We start from the raw sequence: 13,675 nt of genomic DNA, 5'->3' as shown, positions 1-13,675 counted from the left end.
GTAAGATCTTCCCTGGTAAGCCACCTCGTGGGCTACACAGATTATTAGAAATGGGTTAGATTAATATGTAAGAGCTAGCCAATAAGAGGCTGGAACTAATGGGCCAATCAGTGTTTAAATGAATACAGTTTCCATGTAATTATTTCGGGTAAAGCTAGCCGTGTGGGCGGCCGGGTGCCGGGGGTGCAGCCCCGCCGCCCTCCTTATTACAACACCTATTGAAAGCTCAAAAATGTCCAATTGAAACCTTAGACCTCTATCCTATGACCTCATGTTTCCCTCTATATTGGCTGACATATTCTTTGCAGTGTAATACACCCACCGTCTTTTAATATTCTGAAGGGCACAGCAGGCAGAACTCCCCACGTGTTTGTATACAAGTTTTCCTTTTATTCCACAGACTCATCCATTATCTCAATGAACCAATGTTCCACAAGATACCCTTCAACTAGACCAAATAAATTCTACAGCAAACAGTTCTCAGCCTCTTACCAGAGGAAGTTACAAATCACAATCACTAGACAGTCACCCCACAACAAATCACACTGTGGACTCTCCTCATGCAGTAGGCACAGCTGAGTGTAGACCCTATAAAAACTGTCACTCCATTTCTAAGTTTGAACTTTTAAATCTACGATTGTAAATCTGAACCAAGCTAATGTGACCAAACCACTTGCAGCAGGAGGAGACTGCTGTTCTAACAAAAAAAAAAAAGAAAGAAAGAAAGAAAGAAAAAGCTGAAGGAGGGGGTATAAATGACTAATTTAGCCCTGTTCCAGGGAAACTCATATATTTATATCATCAGAGAAATGTATTCTGTTGTCGGTGTGTCTGGGTCCCCTGAGACTATCTCCCCAGCAATCTCACCTCACATATGACTTGGACTGTCTCACAGAGGACTCTGTGGTAATGGGGCCTGCTCACAGGTGCAATGAAATCTTGTCTTAGGGACTGAGGCAGACAGAGTCCTAACCGGATGGCTGCCTTTGGCTTCCATGCACATGGAGAAGCATGGATCCACACATACCTATACCATACATAACAGTAATCATTCCTAAAAAATGTTAATTCATGTAATCCTGCTAACAATGAGATCATCTAGGTTTTTGTTGCCAGTTGTTTGTTTTGTTTTTTGTTTTTTAAACAGAGTGTCACGTGGCCATGGCTGGGCTCAAGCTCACTATGTAGCTTGAACTCCTGATCTCCCTGCCTCCAATTCTCTAGTACTTGGATTACACATATGTACCACCATGCGAGGCTTTTGAGTGGTATCTTTTCTTTGTATATTTTTTGTTTTTGGTTTCTCTGTGTAGACCTGTAGCTGTCCTGGAACTCACTCTGCAGACCAGGCTGGTCTTAAATTTAGAGATCCATCTGCCTCTGCCTTCCAAGTGCTAGAATTAAAGATGTGTCCCACCACTACCTGGCAAGATATTTTTTTAAATGGCTAATATCACATTTATATTTTTCATAGGAATGTTGAAGAAAAAAAAACAACAAGTGGCAGAACCCACATAGTTTATGCCAGAGACCAACAGGCTAATAGCAAGAACTCAGTATATACAGCTACCACTCAGACTCAGCCATTTTATACTCTACACATCAGTATCTTGCCAACAATCTGCAACATGCATTAATACATAGTACTCCAGGTTTTAAAAGCATATTTTGAAGTGGCAGGTCTGAAGAACAGAAAAGTCAGGCTGCACATTCTCTACCCGGCTATGCTAGTTATTCTGTTTCAGGAACTCTTAAAGGTTACACCCCCTCCACCCCCCACCCCCCCACCCCCACCCCCCACCCCCCCCCGGCAGAGACCACACAGTTCAGCATTACCTTGATATCCTCAGGAAGGTGACGCTCAGCACGGTTTTCCTTCAATCGTTTTGTGATAAGTTCAAGAGTGGCTTCCTTAGACGGCTTCTTCTCTTTCTGAATGACTCTGGGCTCACCTTCATTCTCCTCATCTTCATGGTCTAGAGAAGAGCCAAAACTTTTTGGAAGAGTGTTACTCCGAGGACGTGTCTGAGGTACAAATTCTCCATCAGAGTTTTTGTGTTTTGCATCTAAATTTTAGAAATAAGATGATTAATAATCAGTAACATACATTTCAAAGCCACACATTTAGCATGCAGTATACACATGGCAAGAGAACTATCCTACTTGTCCCTTTAAAAAATATTTACAAGCAGCCTACTGCAAAGCATAATACCTTTATAAGCACCAAAGAGAAGTAAACAAAACACATTTTTATGGTGTACATACTGTTTTTCAAGGAAGGAAAGACAATTCTATTAATAGTTTTAGTTATTTCAACTGCTAAGTGTTATGAAGAAGATAAAAGAGAGGACTGGAGAGATGGTTCAGTTGGGAACGTGTTTGCTGTGCAAGCCTGAAGACTTCAGTTCAGATCCTCAGCAGCAGAGGTGGGAGGCTCTCTGATGCTTGTGCCTAGCCAGGCTAACCATTCAGTGAACTCCAGCTTCAATGAGAGACCCTGTCTTAAATCTGAGCGTGGGCTGGGTTTAATTCCAGCACTAGGGAGGCAAAGGCAGGTGGATCTTTGTTCAAGGCCACCCTGGTCTACACAGTGAGTTCCAGGTCAGTCAGGGCTACACAGAGACACCCTGTCTCAAAGGAAAAAAAATGATTTTTTTTTAAATTATTGAGAAAGGTGTTTGACATTGAACTCCAGACTGCACACAAGGAAAATAAAAGTGGGAGTCACAGTGCTAGAGAGACCGTCCTTTGTGGAGGAAGAACAACATGGATTAACAAAGAAAAGAATGTCTCTAACTGGGCAGTGGTGGCACATGCCTTTAATCCCAGCATTCCGGAGGCTAGCCAGGTCTACAGAGCTCTGGACAGTAAGGGCTACACAGAGAAAATTTGTCTGGAAAAACAAAACAAACAAAAACAAAGAAGGCCTCTCTGAATGGTGTCATTCTGGTTGAACATTCTACATTCAACTATACCCAGCACAGAGGACTTAGGGAAAAAGCATTTGTGCCCAATTGAGGCAATAGCCTGGTCAAAAGCCCTAAATTCTTCTAAGATTGAGAACAGAAAATGAGACATTAACAAGATAAAAATCTACAAAGGGCAGCGTGTGCAAGTTCTTAAGAGCTATGGTATAGAGTTTGGACTTAGAAAGGGAAACCCGGTGGGAGAATATAACAAAAAAGTAATGATATTTTTTAAAAGATACTTCTGGTGGTGTGCAAAGGAGGAACTACAGGACAGTAAGAGTGGAAGAGAATTGGAACATTAGGCTGTTTAGTCAATTTAATGTAATAATTAATGGCTGGAAAGTGCTTTAAATAATAAGGAAATGTTTACTAGAACTATAGAGGAAGATAATCCTTTTTAAAAAGGGTTCAAAAAAATGATCTTAACCACAAGACTAAAGTCTACAACAGTAGGAACAGTGTCTTAAATCTTAGATATTAAAAATTTCACTAAGTTCAAATGAATCAAACCAATGATCCACATTGTAAGCCCTTTTTCACACAAGTAACGTTTAAAGTAGTGGCAATTATTAAAGCACACTCAGTAAACACATAATAAATAAAATTTAACTATATTAACACTATACTAAAATATCTGGCATAACTTATGACTTAGGAAAAATTTATAACTTAGCAGTTAATTTTTATAGTTTCAAAAATTGACTAAGCCTAGGGACTAGAGACGGACCGCAGGACCACACACAGTAGGCAAGGACTCCAGCACTGAGCAATGCTCCCAGCTCCTAGTTACATTAGCTTAGATAAAACTTTACTTCCCACCCACACACAAAGATCTTAATGAAGTACCTACCAAAACCCAAAGCAACTTGACATTTACAACATATTTCAGATAAACTGTATAGGATCAATGCACCTATGAATGGAATGTCGGAATCTTTCAAAAGAGTAATAATACTCACACAAGACAAGAGATTAGGAAGAACATAGCACAAAGATTCCCATTTCTTACTACTGACCTTAAAAATAAAAGGAAATCTATTTTTTTCCCCCAAAAAGCTCCAAAATAGATTATTTTTTATTTTGTTTTTCAAGATAGGGTTTCTCTGTGTAGCTCAGGCTGTCATGGAGCTTGCTCTGTAGACCAGGCTGGCCTCGAACTCAAAGATCTGCCTGCCTCTGCCTCCTAAGTGCTGGTATTAAAGGCGTACACCAGTTCCAAGATTTAAAATTATCAAAAATTATAACGACTTTTTGTATAGAATTATGCTTTTAAAAGATGCAGATTTTCCACAAGACGCACACTTATACCTTTAATCTGCTTCCGTAGCTTTGTAAGCTCTGTCATCCATTTCAGTACCTTCGGATTGGCTGCGATGTCACTGTAGGAGGGCTACAAAGTTATGGAGAAGGATCACTGACATTTGTAATACACAACAGTTACATTAATTCACTCCCCATAGAATTTTATGGTTCCTATATCATAAATTTCATTCAATTCTCACTTTAATCTGTTATTGAGCTTTTCATGGTCAGACAACTGGAAGAAGCCTGGTTTGAAGGTAGTGTTTCATTTCTAGGCATTAGACTTCTGACATACAGGTTCTAACCATTAGAAGTACACAATTTCTTCATTTCCTCCCTCCCCTTTTGTTACTTGTGGTTTATCTCAGAGCAGAACTTTGATCTGTTAATGTAAAGAATTGAGTTTAAAAATTCTAAAACGTTGTTTGCACATGAAAACAAGAACACTGTCCCAGCAATCCAGACCTGAGGACCAGATGGCTCACAGGGGTCTAGGACCACTATTGCTTCTCTAGGATCTCGGGTGTGTTCTGAGCACAGAGCTGGAGCACCTGCTCCAAGACCCTCCTCTCTTGGCTATAGTATGAATTTAAACTTGTTACAGGCCACATGACAAACTTACCTTGCTATTTCTTTCCCTTTCAAATTGCTCCTCAAATTGTCTGATTTTTTTCTGAAGTTTCTTGACCAACTGATATGGTGTTCTGTCTTCTCTCTTTTCATCTTTTGAACTAAAGGATGACCTTCGAATTCTGATTAAAACACAGGCCAACATGGTGTGTTAAATTTTCAAGTGTAATTTTATTATAATTTTTATGTAATTTTCAATAATTAATAGCATTACTTATTGTCCTGATGTGTTGCTATTACTAGTAAGGACATCTTAAAAGTGAAGGAAGGACCAGCGCCAAGACTCAGCAGTTTTCCCTCCGATCTTCATATAAACACTGTGGCATGAGCATGTAATACAATAATAATGAAAATAGTAATTTTAAGTGAAATTAAACTTCTAATACTAAAGGAGGTCAATAAACAAATTAGCTATCACATTTGGTAACAAAACGCGACTCAAGAGATGAATTAGCAGGTAAGAGCATTGGCTACTCTTCCAAGAGATCCCAGGTTCAGTTCCTAGCACCTTCTCAGTAGCTTATCATCGTCTGTAATTCCAATCTTGGGGGACCTGACACTTCTGGCCTCTGTAGGCACTGCACTCACACACACAAACCCACACGCAGAAAAACATATATACACATAATTAAAGTTGGGGTGGGGAATGTATTTAAATGACCAAGATTTCTTATTGATTCCCTGATGGTCAGTTTAGGCAACTTGACCCAGCCTGTCAGAAGGCTGCCTAAACTGACCATCAGGGAATTATAATAGTAATGACATCAACAATAATAATAAACAATACTGGGAACCCTGTCAAAAAATTTGTATTGTTGGGGCTGGAGAAATGGCTCAGAGGTTAAGAGCATTGCCTGCTCTTCCAAAGGTCCTGAGTTCGGTTCCCAGCAACCACATGGTGGCTCACAACCATCTGTAATGGGGTCTGGTGCCCTCTTCCTGACTGTAGGTATCCACATACTGAATATTGTATACATAATAAACAAATAAATAAATAAAAAAAAAATTTGTATTGTTTATTATTATTGCTGATGTTGTCATTACTATTATTTTATATGTATGGTCTTTGCCTGTATTTTGTTATGCCTATATATCACTGTGTGTTCAGTGTTCTTGGAAGCCAGAAGAGAGCATCAAATCTCCAGGAACCACCATGTGGTGTAGAGAACTGAGCCTGGGTCCTCTGCAAGAGCAGCCAGTACTCACCCACTGAACCATGTCCCAACCCCAAAGAATTGTAGTTAAGAATGCTGGTTGGAAGGAAGGAAGTGGTGTTGCATATGCTTTCCTCACAGAGTTTAAAACCTGTGTTAACATTCAATGCTGAGAATAAAAACTCTCCAAAAAAGGACTCATGGGGATAGGAAGCCACACAATCCATGCAGTTCCTAGTAAAGCCTCCAAATCCTATCTTGCATTTCTGAACTTCAGCAGTGCTAACAGTTCACTCTCTCATTCCAGACAGCTCTCTCTTCTCCTTCCCTCCCCCCCCACTCTCTTTCAAGCACTTAGGAGGCAGAGGCAGGCAGATTTCTGAGTTCAAGGCCAGCCTACTCTACAAAGCAAGTTCTAGGACAGCCAAGGCTGTTACACAGAGAAACCCTGTCTCAAAAAAATTATTTTTAATTATGTGTTTATGTCTGCCTGTATGTGAGCACACCGGTGCATGTCAGACAAAGGCAACAGATCCTCCTGAAGCTTGAGTAACAGGTAAGTTGCCTGGCATGGGTGCTGGAATCCAGCTTTGGTCCTTTGGCAGAGCAGTACATGCGCTCTAGCCCCTACACAAAGGCTCTTTAGAAGCAAATGAAAAAAGGGGCCCTGTTGTGCTACAATGCGATCATTTCCTATTTAGCATCACTTATAATGATGTTTGCTTGTTGCATTTTTTTCTTACAGAAAATATTCGAAGCTGTATCCTACTATTAGAGCATTTGGAAGTATAGGCTATGTTAGCTGCTTAAATTTTTATTTTAGTTTTGTGTATGGTGGGGAGGGGGTATGTACAAGAATTCAGGTGCCTTCAGCAGTCAGAGGGATGAGATCTTCCTGGACATGGGAGTTACATGTGGTTGTGAGCCACCTGAGTATTGAAAATGAAACTTGGGTCCTCTGCAAGGGCAGTACGCTTCTAAGTTGCTAAGTCATCTTTTCAGCCCAATATGGACAAGTGAGTGCAGTGCCCAGAGGCCACAAGAAGTCACGAGACCCTCTGAAGCTGGAGTTACCCATAGCTGTAAGCTGCATAGTGTGAGTGTTCTTAACACCTGATCCATCTCTCTAATCACCCCCACCTCAATGTTGGCTTTTAAAATGATGAAACAGAATACATGTAAATCAGAATATTAAGTCTTGGGATGTAGTTCAGTCAGTACAGTGCACATATATAGGAGTCTTGTGTTTGGTCCTTAACACCATAGAAACCAGGCACAGTATGCATCTCGGTAGTCTGGAGCTACTTGGGCTAAACAAAACCCTGTTTATAAATAAACAAATAATAATCACAAACACAGTGATATGAAGGCATAACAAAAATAGGTTATAACTTCCTAATTTCTGAATTGTTTTTATTGACCAGAGTACTTGTCTGCAGTCATTCTAACTGTGAAAATATTTTCAAGCACTTATAAAACTTGAATTTTATTCTTAGAAAGTTAACCTAAAAGTATCTTGCCATGCTGCTGGGCTATTGGGGCTGCTGCCTCAGCAGTTTTTCAATACGGCAGAAAAGGTTTGCTTGCAGGCATCGCGTGTTTTTAGTGTCTGCCCCAGTTCTTTATAGCATTCCCTGGTATGTATCCATGTCAGCCAGCTGAGGAGCTTCCACCTCAGAATGCAGGCATACCCAGAAGCACAGGAGGGTGATGAGCCTTTCCACCAGGAGATATACACAATAGGCTCCAAAATCTGACGAGACACCTTCTCCCATCCCGAGCAACTCCTCCTTGCCCTAAGGAGAATGTTGTTGTGTTAAGAACTAGGTAACACTCCCTGCTCACTGTGGAGTCCAGTTGGGAGAAAGGAATATTAAATCTCAGAGCTATGTGACTAGTCAGTCTCTAAAGACTCAGCAGCAGCCCTGAGGCACACCGCCCTTGATCTGGAGGCGTTCTCTGGAAGAGGTATAATAGTCTGTATCTTCATGAGCACCATCAATGTCTATCTTTTCTGACCATCAAAAAAGTTGCCTAACAGGAGACCACTTCCTACGTATAACCCCAGCAGCACAGACATTAAGGACAACATTGAATAAATGGGACCTCCTGAAACTGAGAAGCTTCTGTAAAGCAAAGGACACTGTCACTAAGACAAAAAGGCAACCCACTGACTGGGAGAAGATCTTCACCAACCCCGCAACTGACAAAGGTCTGATCTCCAAAATATATAAAGAACTCAAGAAACTAGACTGTAAAATGCTAATCAACTCAATTATAAAATGGGGCACTGAGCTGAACAGAGAATTCTCAGCAGAAGAAGTTCAAATGGCCAAAAGACACTTAAGGTCATGCTCAACTTCCTTAGCGATCAGGGAAATGCAAATCAAGACAACTTTAAGATACCATCTTACACCTGTCAGAATGGCTAAAATCAGAAACACCAATGATAGCCTCTGCTGGAGAGGTTGTGGAGTAAGGGGAACACTCATCCATTGCTGGTGGGAATGCAAACTTGTGCAACCACTTTGGAAAACAGTGTGGCGGTTTCTCAGGAAATTCAGGATCAACCTACCCCTGAACCCAGCAATACCACTCTTGGGAATATACCCAAAAAATGCCCTATCATACAACAAAAGTATATGCTCAACTATGTTCATAGCAGCATTGTTTGTAATAGCCAGAACCTGGAAACAACCTAGATGCCCTTCAATGGAAGAATGGATGAAGAAAGTATGGAATATATACATATTAGAGTACTACTCAGCAGTAAAAAACAATGACTTCTTGAATTTTGCATGCAAATGTACGGAAATAGAAAACACTATCCTGAGTGAGGTAAGGCAGACCCAAAAAGAGGAACATGGGATGTACTCACTCATAATTGGTTTCTAGCCATAAATAAAGGACATTGAGCCTATAATTCGTGATCCTAGAGAAGCTAAATAAGAAGGTGAACCCAAAGAAAAACATATAGGCATCCTCCTGGATATTAACCTTCATCAGGCGATGAAAGGAGACAGAGACAGAGACCCACACTGGAGCACAGGACTGAAATCCCAAGGTCCAAATCAGGAGCAGAAGGAGAGAGAGCACGAGCAAGGAACTCAGGACCGCCGTGAGGGGTGCACCCACACACAGAGACAATGGGGATGTTCTATCGGGAACTCACCAAGGCCAGCTGGCCTGGGTCTGAAAAAGCCTGGGATAAAACCGGACTCGCTGAACATAGCGGACAATGAGGACTACTGAGAACTCAAGAACAATGGCACTGGGTTTTGACCCTACTGCACCTACTGGCTTTGTGGGAGCCTAGGCAGTTTGGACGCTCACCTTACTAGACCTGGAAGGAGGTGGGTGGTCCTTGGACTTCCCACAGGGCAGAGAACCCTGATTGCTCTTAGGGCTGATGAGGGAGGGGGACTTGATTGGGGGAGGGGAAGGGAAATGGGAGGCGGTGGCGGGGAGGAGGCAGAAATCTTTAATAAATAAATAAATTTAAAAAAAAGTTGCCTAGAACAGCAAGATGATCAAAAGATAAAGGAGCTTGCTGTGCAGGACTAATGACCTGTGTTCGATACCTGGAACCCACGTAAGGAGGAGGAGAGCAGACTGCCTACAAAGCTGTCCCCTTACTTCACATGCACGCTATGGCACGAGAAAGCCCCATCCCCAGCACATCACACACAGCCATGGGAACAATAATATATTTTAAACTTATCTGAATAAAAGTAATCAAAGTTTCAATTTTCAATAGCAAACTTAATTTGTCAAACATGAACGACAAGCTGCAACTCAAGGACACCTGCTAAGAAAGCCTGTTGTTCTTTCCTCTATTATTTCATGAAGTGCTGTGTTTGTGTTCTTAGCAAAGTCTGGCTCTTGACCCTGTTCCAACTCCATAAACTGAAAAAGCATTATAGCTTCAATCTGGAAGACAGACATTGCTATCTTGGAACTGATGAACCAATATTCCCTCTTATGTGAATTTTCCTTATGCTTCTGCCACAGCTTGAACATTTCTCAGATTATGCTGTTGTTTTGTTTTTGAACTCTCTCTCTCTCTCTCTCTCTCTCTCTCTCTCTCTCACACACACACACACACACACACAGAAAGAGTACAGAGGAGGTCAGAGACTGACTAGACAGCAGGTACCCTGGCCCACTCAGTGGCATGTCAGCTCCCTCTGGGAATAAGGTGCATTCTATGATGCTACAAGAGGATGCCAACACCACTATCTCCCTCCTACTTCCAGGACAGTTGAGGAACCCAATTAAAATTAAGTTTCAATTAGAATAATGGGAACTAGTCAGCTTCCCCCCTTCAGAGTCTTGCATTCCAATTATGAATAAATGAATGAATGAGGACTGAACCATGAAGAAGTGCCTACAGTCTAACAGTAAACCCCAAGTACCACATAAACCTCAATAAATTCAAAATGCAACAACTAGGGAATTACAATACATGCTCCAGGAATAGGGACAGCAGCTTTAAACTACAGGCCTAGCAGTACCTGTGTACAGAATAAGAACTGCCTCGCAAATACGTGACATCACGTACCTAGTGAAGGAAAGGGCCTTGGACGAGAAATCCAGTGTTTCTGGATCATGGAGGAAACGCTGACTTTGTCCAAAATCTAAACTACGATGTGATAACACTGGAGGGCAGTCCTCTCCCAGGGGATGGTGAGTCATCCTTGCAGCCTGTGGAGACAGCTGAGCTTCTCCAGACTCTGAGTCCTCCTGCCAAGACTTAAATGCAGGAAACGGCTCTGTGAAACAAATACAAGAGCAGAATTAGGAGTGTCTTGAGTCTACAACATTATCTAGTGGGTTCATTTTATATGTTTTGTTTATTAATATACACACACATATATATCTATATACTGGAAAACATCAATGCAAGTGACACTACAGCATATTCATAATGCTTGCTGGGGTTTAGAAATATCCAAGCTTCATTCTTGATAGCCTCTCATTAAGAGATTCACCTTAAAGCTTGAACCCAGTAACAAACCAAGAAAACACACTATTAAGTTTCTTAAATTTAATTCTAAAGATGTTATTCAATATAATCCTAACTCAATAGTCTAAAGCTGTTACACAGAAAAACACTTTTTCAATACAAGTCTTAGAAACAGTGAACACTCAACATTCACTGGGTGTTTGAACTCTCTCACTATCAGATGGTATGTCTGGCTATGTTAAAATATGAAAGTTTTCCCCACACTACACAGAACTAAGAAATGGAAGTTAACACTGTAAAAATTCTAATATTTGGAATGAGGAACCAACTTACCCTATTCACAATATGTAAAATAATATGAAAAAATGTTAGCAGTAGACATCAAAACAGTGATAATTACTTTCTGTTATGAGGTTCCTATAAACAGGATACACACACACACTTTAATCCCGCAACAGTATTTAAGTGAGAATCAAACAGCAGTGGTCCTCCTTAAGCACATTTATTTCATCATCGCCATCCTGTATACTCTCCACTCAAGCTATGGTAATACAGCTTATGCCTCTGCTCACATACACCATCTACAAATAGATGCCCAATACAACACTAACTTTAAACATCCTGGAGTGTGGGAGAGGAAGGGCCTCTTAGCTATATATTAGACTTAGAACTAAAATTTTAAATCTTGATGATACTGCTATTGTAAAATGCAAAACCTAATAGAACAATGAATTAGCATATCAAAATTTTAAGTTGTCCTTTTGACAATAATTAAGACAACCACTTCAGCAATGTCGTTTAATGCTATGTAGCAGCCATTTAAAGCATTATCTTTAACAGTTTTTAGAAAATGACTTAGCTTGCTTTTGAAACCTAGATCAGTTTGGTGACTAAAAGTTGGGTAACAAGTATGTGATCCCACAACAAACTCAGCAGTACAGTGATTTCAACCCTTGTACCTGTGTCCCAGCAAATGCACTAATAATGAACACTGAGAAATTACCACTTTTTAAGAAAAAAAACTAACAAAAACATTTTTTTTCTGAGCTTTTAACACAAGTTTTCCTAAGATTTGGGGACAGCAGGAGAAGGGCTAATGAAAAGACAGACAAAGTGACCCACAAAAAGGAAAAAAAACTAAACTATGGTGAACCATATTTACCCTCCCCATCTCTAAACTATGGTGAACCATATTTACCCTCCCCATCTCTAAACTAAACTATGGTGAACCATACTTACCCTCCCCATCTCTAAACTAAACTATGGTGAACCATACTTACCCTCCCCATCTCTAAACTAAACTATGGTGAACCATACTTACCCTCCCCATCTCTAAACTAAACTATGGTGAACCATACTTACCCCCCCCCATCTCTAAACTAAACTATGGTGAACCATACTTACCCTCCCCATCTCTAAACTAAACTATGGTGAACCATACTTACCCTCCCCATCTCTAAACTAAACTATGGTGAACCATACTTACCCCCCCCCATCTCTAAACTAAACTATGGTGAACCATACTTACCCTCCCCATCTCTAAACTAAACTATGGTGAACCATATTTACCCTCCCCATCTCTAAACTAAACTATGGTGAACCATACTTACCCCCCCATCTCTAAACTAAACTATGGTGAACCATATTTACCCTCCCCATCTCTAAACTAAACTATGGTGAACCATACTTACCCTCCCCATCTCTAAACTATGGTGAACCATATTTACCCTCCCCATCTCTAAACTATGGTGAACCATATTTACCCTCCCCATCTCTAAACTATGGTGAACCATATTTACCCTCCCCATCTCTAAACTATGGTGAACCATATTTACCCTCCCCATCTCTAAACTATGGTGAACCATACTTACCCTCCCCATCTCTAAACTATGGTGAACCATATTTACCCTCCCCATCTCTAAACTAAACTATGGTGAACCATACTTACCCTCCCCATCTCTAAACTAAACTATGGTGAACCATATTTACCCTCCCCATCTCTAAACTAAACTATGGTGAACCATATTTACCCTCCCCATCTCTAAACTAAACTATGGTGAACCATACTTACCCTCCCCATCTCTAAACTAAACTATGGTGAACCATACTTACCCTCCCCATCTCTCTGCAGATGCATTGTTTTGAAATCAATGAGGGGGAAAGTGATAAGGCATGATGCTAATAAAATGGAAAAAATGGCAAAAAACACTACAGTGAACACACAGCACAGGCAGAACAAACCATACACATAACACAAAGCCAAGGATACCAAAAACATTTCCCTAAGACCAGTTAGGCATTCTGCTCAAAAACATTGTGCAAAGAAATTACTAACCAAACTTTAGCAAATATACATTTATATTTCATCAAGTAAGGCAAACCCAAAAATGGCTGTTATTAAATCTCAGAATCAGGATGAAGAACCAAGCCATCTTAGTCAGGTACACTTTGAAACCTTTCACTAAGACTGACAGAAAGAAAACAACTCTCTTAAAAGGCTTAGGATGCTGGGCAGTGGCACTCGGGAGGCTGGAGGCAGGTGAATCTGTGGGAGTGTGAGGCCAGCCTGGTCTACAGAGCATGTGCCAGAAAAGGCACCAAAGATAAGGGAAATCCTGTCTTGAAGCCCACCCCAACACCCCAAAAAAATAAGT

The 13,675-nt window shown here is 40.7% G+C and overlaps 2 protein-coding genes across 4 annotated transcripts in view; one reads left to right on the top strand and one right to left on the bottom strand.

The window, feature by feature from the left end:
- Kif20a (kinesin family member 20A) overlaps positions 1-13,675 on the top strand; it is a 464,558-nt gene that overhangs the window by 265,956 nt on the left and 184,927 nt on the right. The window lies entirely within an intron of this gene.
- The window catches only part of Fam13b (family with sequence similarity 13 member B), a 58,712-nt gene that overhangs the window by 11,425 nt on the left and 33,612 nt on the right, over positions 1-13,675 (bottom strand). For all 3 annotated transcript variants that reach the window (XM_075969021.1, XM_075969022.1, XM_075969023.1), the window contains 4 exons: positions 10,617-10,827; positions 4,894-5,023; positions 4,278-4,359; positions 1,837-2,066 (listed from right to left, as the gene is read on the bottom strand). In XM_075969021.1, the coding sequence (XP_075825136.1) occupies positions 1,837-2,066; positions 4,278-4,359; positions 4,894-5,023; positions 10,617-10,827 (653 nt within the window). The remainder of the gene's footprint in view (positions 1-1,836; positions 2,067-4,277; positions 4,360-4,893; positions 5,024-10,616; positions 10,828-13,675) is intronic.

The sequence above is a fragment of the Microtus pennsylvanicus genome, chromosome 4 (assembly GCF_037038515.1).
Source record: "Microtus pennsylvanicus isolate mMicPen1 chromosome 4, mMicPen1.hap1, whole genome shotgun sequence".
NCBI classification, from domain to species: domain Eukaryota; kingdom Metazoa; phylum Chordata; class Mammalia; order Rodentia; family Cricetidae; genus Microtus; species Microtus pennsylvanicus.
The sequence above is the reverse complement of the archived record's forward strand: the minus strand, read 5'-3'. Positions and strand labels throughout refer to the sequence as shown.